The following is a 7,314-nucleotide window of genomic DNA, read 5'->3' on the forward strand; positions in this document are numbered from 1 at the left end:
GGACGGTTATATAAAATCGGTTTTAAATTGTTTTTATATTTTAATATTAATATTATTATTGTTATTATTATTATAAATTTCGAAGAAGATTTTATAAATCGGACATTATAAATTCGAACGACTATATAAAATCGGAACAAAAACAGAGTTTCTCCCTATTAATTACGTTACAAACTTTAGGTTAGTTTTTTTAAACTACATATTTCGTTACAAACGGTTTAAACCTTTTAGTTTTACATGAAAAATACTTTTTAAATATTAGATAAATAATTATTTTATATTTCACTACAGGTGAAAATATACCATTGGATTCGATAAAAGAAGTTCGATATTTCAGATATAACCTCTGTAGTAGACGACGATATTAATTGCGATGATGTAGTGGATAAAACTGATGTTGGAGAAAGTTAAAAGAGATATATGACCCGCATAAAACTGATGTTGGAGAACCTACGGTTCAAAAAAACACGCGTGAACGACCAACTGTGAAGAAACAACAGAAAAAGAAAATCAATCCTCCAGATCATGCTCCTCGTAGATGCAGCTTCTCAACCATATCAAAGTTTAATGAGGTAAATTGAAATAAAGAACCTGGAAGACATAGCTTTTCGTGTGGGCCTCGTAATTCCGAAACACCTTGGATATATATTAAAGATTAAGTGCGAATGAATTTGAACGTTTTTATTATTTTTTGCATCAAAATATTATTTTATATTTGAACTTTTTTTTATTATTTGTTGCGTTAAAATATTATTTTATTATTGTTGTGTCGTGCTTGAACTTTTTTTTTAAAAAAAATTGAATAAAAATATTTACACAACTATTATAAAAATAGTATTATAAATTATCTATTTATTAAATGAAATAAATAATATTTTAATAAATATAATTTATAAATAATTAATTATAAATATGTTTGTAGAAATATATTATCATAACCTAATTATTAAGATTAAAAGGATATATATTTTAAGCTTAATAAAAATGGGAGGGCTAGAATTAAAATAAAAATAATATCTTAAAAAAAATACGACTAATAATATAAGGGTTATCTACAGAAAAATCCAAAACTTTTTTCAAAAGTTTCAATAAAATCCTAAAAGTTTTTTTTTTTTGAACAAAAAAGTCTCAATATTTTGATGTTTTGCTTAAATTAACGAAAAAAAAAAATATTTTTTTATATTTGAACAACAAATGATAGATTATATGATTTTTTTAAAATATTGGGATTTTTCTGTTAAAAAAAAAACTTTTAGGATTTTATTGAAACTTTTCTGTAGATAACCCATAATATGATGTATATATTTTCTTTATTCTCCTTCACGTTTTTTATTAACTAATATTAAAAAAACTACTAACCCTTTTAAAACTATTATTTCACAACTTTTTAAAAGAAAATTAAACTCTTTTATTACTTTTTTACCAGACTTTTTTAGATATTTTTAAACTTATTTTACATCATTTTTAAACATCTTTACAAAGTTTTTTTTTAAACTTTTTTACTAACCTTTTAAAACTAACTTGCAACATTTTTTAAACCTTTTTACAAACAACAAAAGTATATTGAAAAATAAAAGTAAAAAGTTTAAATGGTTTGGAACTTCATTAAAAACGTTAAAAGCATAGTTAAAATGTTTTGGAAAAGGTATGTTGTAATAAGAGCTTAAGAAGGCAAGATTATAATTTAAAACTATAATTTAAAAGGTTATTAAAAAGTTTAAAAAGATTGTAAATTAAAATAATGTCTTCAAATAAAATGGTCAAAAGAAAAGTATTTTTAAATCATAAAAACAAAGGTAAATATAAATTAAATAAAAAAACAAGATTATAAAAAAATAATAAACCAGTATATATTAAAAGAAAATAAAAAACATAATAATTAAGTAATCATTAGTAAAAAAATAAAATGTAATTATGAGGGGTAGAGTTAAGTGGAAATAGGGTAGGGATAATTGATGCCAATTGTTAAATGGGTACGAATTCGTAGATTTTATCACTTTCAAAGTCACTTTTACCAATCTTTTGTAAAATTAACATTTCTATTATTTGATTGGTTGAAAATCTTAAAAACAAGTAATATTAAAATACTAGATGTGAAACTCATATTAATGGGTTTAATTAAAAAAAATTAAATATGAAATTTTAACAATTTAAAATTTTTAAATTTATAAGAAAAATGAAAAAAAATTGAATTATTAAAATTAATGAGACTTTAATGTATTGTCTTATATATTAAATATATAAACCTTTTTTTAATAAATACCTTACATATATATTATTTTATATATTAAATATGAAATTTTAATTTAATAAAATAAAAAATACAATAAAATGACAAATAGAAATAAAAAATCTAAAATTTTTAGAAAATATCATGTTTCCAAATAATAAAAAAAAAGACATGTGATAAAAAAAATTTATTTATTAAAATAGATATGAGCAGACAAATAATTATTACAAAGGTAAATATATAAAATAGAGTAGGAAAAGTAACCCAAACATTCCACGGCAAAATTACAGGAACCATTTTGAATTTGAAGACTGTATATTCTGACATTGCTTAAAGTAACAAAGAATCAACACCGTACATGAATAATCCAATTCTAAAAGACACCACTACACAATGACCCATAAAAAACAATATCCATATCCATTACAAAACAAGACCCCACTTCAAAGTTTACATGAACAAATTAAATTTACTATATTTTTTAATAAAAAATTAACGAAATAAATATTTAAGAAAATGAAGAGTAACTTGGTAATATGTAAATTTTAAAAAGTTAAAACTTTTTTGGGGACAAACAGAACATTATTTAGAAAGAATATCAATATCAAGAATATGTCAAAATATACCTGTGAATGCCTATAGAGGAACAGCGGTAGTAGCTTCACCATTGAATATTCCCCAAAATACCCCTTTCAGTTTTGTAAACTCAAATGGGCTGCTGTTTTGCTTCTTGAAAGAATCTTTAGCAATTCTTGTTTTGAGATTTAGATTTTCTTGTTTGAGCAAATCCACACAAAAACTTAGTTGTCTGATCGCCTCCCTTTTCTCTTCATCTTTCTGAACCAATTCTTCCTTCTGAACCTTGTTTTCTTCTCTCAGCCTCTCTAACTCTTCCCTCAACCTCATTCCTTCTTCATCTGAACTACTACTCTTTTCCTCTTCTTCAGTTTCATCATTAAAAGACGCGTGTTGGGGGTCATCAAACATATCAGATTCAACAGAATCAAAATCATGGTCAAAGTCAAAAGACTCAGAGTAGCTGTCGTATGATTTCTCTGATTCTTTCATCAAATGCGAAGTTCGGAATTTGGACAGAGGTAAAGGACACGATGTCCATGGAGTGATCAAGTGGCGGCTTCCACTATCAAACTTGACCTGATCATATCTTTCAGCTAGCGATCGATGGGCTCTATACAGATCCTCAACGATGCTAATGAGCTCGGGTCGTTTCTTGTAATACATCTCTGCACGTTTTGCGAACGAATCTGCATCTTCCTCGATCAGTTTAAGCATTGCCTCTGTCCTGTCGTCCAGTTCTATCAATCAAATCAAATCGTAGTACATTTAGGAAGTATTTATAAAGCATATGATTCATACCAAATCCATATACGATTAATTAATTAATTACGAGTGTAGATTGTAGAAGAAGGATAATAATGTCGGTACCTGCAAGAGTGGAGTGTAGCCATGGAGATTTCCTTGGGGTAGTGTTGCTCTGACTGTCAAACCACCACCAGTGTGCTGACAACTTGCTCTTTCCCTCCATTTCTTCTTAACCTTCAAATTTCACTACATTATATATATTTACCAACGAAATCCATGAATAAAATCTAAACGAAGTCATATGATCTGGGCATTTATAACAGAATCAAGAAACCCTAAAATTAAGCAAAGTTACCTTGAAGAACACAGGCCCCGTTAATGGCGTTTCCTCCCTCCCTTTCTCTCTCTCTCTCTCTCCCTCTCTCTGTCTCTTTCTCTGATTGGTACAATGAAGAAGAGGATTGTTAACAGTGACGTTAAATAAGTAGAATCTGTCAACGCAAAGACGCCATGATTCACACTCAACGGCACGAGGAGGAGCGTTAAGTTAGGACAAAAGAGAAGCATAAAAGGAAACAAAAACACACACACAGAAAATCATGAGGTGGGCACCACTTCACCAACGGTCGAAATCTTTAACCACGCAAGTAGGTGTGCTCCCAACGGCTTAATCAAAACATCAAAAAAAATTACAATTATAGTTCATTTGTTTTTAGCATAGGTAATCATTTTATAGTTTTGTTCATATTTAGATAAAAAAAAATTTATTTTTGTACATATTTGACGATTTTATTTGTTATATGTTTTCACATGTTATAAATATCATTTGCTTAGTGATAATAGTAATTTTGAACAAATTAACAAATTAAATGGTTAAATTTATAGAAAAAAAGAAAATTATCTAAATATGAAAAAAATGAAAAGTTAATTATCCTGATAATAGTGATTATTTTTTTCATATTTGTTTGTGGTATTTTTTTCAAACGTTTGTTTTTAAATATTCATAATTTCTTAAATATTAATTAAATATTGACCAATTTTAAACTTTAGTTTTTAACTAATAAATATGTTTTTGTCTTGTGAAATATTTTACATAGCCTTTTATATTTTTTTCTTTTGTTTTTAAGCATATATAGTATTTTTAAAGTCTGACAAGAAAATTAAATAAATTAAATATGTAACAATAAGTATGAAATGTCTTTTAAAAAATATATATATATTACTTAGCAAATAAAAAAACAAAAAAAAATTATATAATGTAAATGTTTTAAAATTATTCCAACTTTTTAATACATTTTAATTAAGTTTATAAACTTTTAAATTTTTTTAACACAATGTTTTCAATTAGTATTTAATGAAAGTATTTTAAAATGTTATAAAAAAATATTAAACTATCATACAAAATCTGTGAAACACGTTAAAAATGTTGTAAAAGAAATTTTAGAAATAAATGTATAAAAGGTATAAAAAAATTGTATGAAAATTAAAAAAAAAAAAAAACAAATTAAATACTTGTAAGAAAATTTTAAAACATTTATAAAATATTTTGTTCAAAAAACACTTGTATGAAAATTATATGAAAGAATAAAAAAAGTTTATAAAATATTTGGTTTAAAAACACTTGTATGAAAATTATATGAAAGAATAAAAAAAAATGTAACGACCCGTTCTCGGTATGTTAATAAATTGTCAATTGTCTAAGTTTTCAAGAGGGACTCGGCGAGTTCTAGCCTGACTCGCCGAGTTGGGTCGCGCATTTTGTGCACGCGGGAGCCGGCGACTCGGCGAGTCCATATCCTGGACTCGGCGAGTCCGTCCGTCTGGATGAAACCCTAAATCCCCGGGTTTGCCCACTATTTAAACCCCATTATAGCCTCATTCTCGCCACTATCACCCTGAGAGCTCTGTGAGAAACCCTAATCCTTCCATTTGTGAGCTTAGAAGTGATTTAGTTCCATTTTGTGAAGGTGTGAAGAAGGAGAAGAAGAAAGAAGCAAGGAAACAAGTTGTAGTGCAAAGATCCAAGGTCAAATCTGAGCTTATTGAGGTATTTTCGGAGTTCCCCTTCTGGTTATATGCTTAAACATCCATTAGAGCTCTTTTAAGGGCTATTTGATGTTTGTTCCAAGCTTTATGTTTGCATGAATGTGTTAATAAGTCGAAATACCTTTGGATCTGAGTGTTGGGGTGTTGTAGAGCCCAGATCTACTGTCTTTTTGGAGTTACATTGCATATTAGCCATGGATCTACTCTTGTTGTGCATCTTTTAGCCTTATTTCCCTTATTCATGTGGTTGTGCACGTAAAGTTGGAAACTTAACGTGATAATACAGCTTATTGGACCTAGATCTATCATTTGCATGTGTTGGATTCAAGAGAAATCGAGTAAAAATCTGTTGCATGGCGGCGACTCGGCGAGTCGGAAGAACGACTCGACGAGTCAGGTCGCGAGTCCCGAGTTCTTCAGTTTCTTCAGTGTCGAGTGGACGAGGTGTGTTAGGGAGTGGACTCAGCGAGTTGAGAGTAGACTCAGTGATGGAGGGACTCGGCGAGTTTGTTCATACAACTCGGCGAGTCCAAGGCAATCTTCTTGGGGATCAAGAACAACTCGTCGAGTCTGTTCATCCGACTCGGCGAGTCGGATGAAGATCATCTGAGTTTTTGGATCCAGAGGGTACTCGTCGAGTCGATGCCACACTCGACGAGTATCAGCGTGTAAGAGTTGAGAGGAGAGTCTAGGACTCGACGAGTTAGGTATCCCGACTCGGCGAGTCAGCCCTGAGTAAGTTGACTTTGACCAAGGGTAAAAGAGTTATTTTACCCTGAGTGTAGTGTTAGTGATTGATCGAGTGTGTTTATGGATTTGTAGCCGAGGAGATTCAGGAGCAGCAGCCGTTAGCTTTCCGAGCCACACACTCATCCGCTAGCTTACGAGGTGAGTTTCCTTCCAGTAGGGACGGGTCTAAGGCCACAATGCCGGCCCGTCCAATTAGTAGTAGTTTCCGGACTTCGGTCCGATGTAGTAGTTAGTATGTCTGATGCCTTCGTGGTTCAGACATAATTCATGCGTTATGTGTTATGTGTTTTATGTTCCGGGCTACGGCCCGATGCAGTATGCAGTATGTTTGTTATGATATGCTATGCTATGCTCAGTCAGTTCCGGGCTTCGGTCCGATGCAGGGGACACGGTCCCAGTCAGTTCCGGACTCCGGTCCGATGCAGTCAGTTCCGGACTTCGGTCCGATGCAGTCAGTTTCGGACTCTGGTCCGATGCAGTTAGTTCCGGACTTTGGTCCGATGCAGGGGACAAGGTCCCAGTCAGTTCCGGACTCGGTCCGATGCAGTTTCCGAGCCTCGGCCCGATGCAGTGGGCAAGGCCCAATATGTGTTTATATGTTTTGTATGGTATGTGGTAACTTTGGGGGAGCTCACTAAGCTTCGTGCTTACAGTTTCAGTTTTGGTTTCAGGTACTTCCGCAAGCAAAGGAAAGAGCACGGGATGACGGCATCGCACACACCACCGCCTCAGCTTTAGTCTGGATTTGATTTAGTTGTTGATCCGATGTAGTATGATACAGTTTCCGCACAGTACTTTATTATATTTTGGGACATATCACGCATGGTTTATTTATATGATACTCTGATTATAGTTTCGATTATATTAAAAACAAAAAATTTTGGGTCGTATTTTTGGGTTGTTTCAAGTTGGTATCAGAGCCCTGGTTTGAGGGATTCGGATACACTTCCGGGGGTATCTGAACT

At 31.4% G+C, this 7,314-nt stretch overlaps 1 protein-coding gene across 4 annotated transcripts; it reads right to left on the reverse strand.

Moving 5' to 3' along the window:
• Window positions 1-2,514: 2,514 nt before the first annotated feature.
• Window positions 2,515-4,102, reverse strand: LOC145048716 (protein NETWORKED 3C-like). 4 transcript variants are annotated; one of them, XM_078997305.1, is made up of 3 exons: window positions 3,909-4,102; window positions 3,677-3,787; window positions 2,515-3,533 (listed from the first exon to the last, which is right to left on the reverse strand). In XM_078997305.1, exons 2-3 carry the CDS (start codon window positions 3,697-3,699, stop codon window positions 2,867-2,869), a joined length of 690 nt encoding a protein of 229 aa, XP_078853431.1. In that variant the 5' UTR covers window positions 3,700-3,787; window positions 3,909-4,102; the 3' UTR covers window positions 2,515-2,866. The 4 variants fall into 4 exon arrangements, with proteins under 4 accessions (XP_078853431.1, XP_078853432.1, XP_078853428.1 ...); XM_078997306.1 differs by having other exon boundaries at window positions 3,677-3,799; XM_078997302.1 differs by having other exon boundaries at window positions 2,515-3,546; window positions 3,909-4,100.
• Window positions 4,103-7,314: the final 3,212 nt, after the last annotated feature.

This window comes from Lactuca saligna, chromosome 5, assembly GCF_052625555.1.
Source record: "Lactuca saligna cultivar CGN05327 chromosome 5, ASM5262555v1, whole genome shotgun sequence".
Classification (NCBI taxonomy): domain Eukaryota; kingdom Viridiplantae; phylum Streptophyta; class Magnoliopsida; order Asterales; family Asteraceae; genus Lactuca; species Lactuca saligna.

Coding starts and splice junctions, on each gene's coding strand:
- LOC145048716 (XM_078997302.1), bottom strand. CDS start 3,776: ATGGAGGGAAAGAGCAAGTTGTCAGCACACTGGTGGTGGTTTGACAGT. Junction 3,547..3,676: donor GCTACACTCCACTCTTGCAG/GTACCGACATTA, acceptor TTTGATTGATAG/AACTGGACGACAGGACAGAG.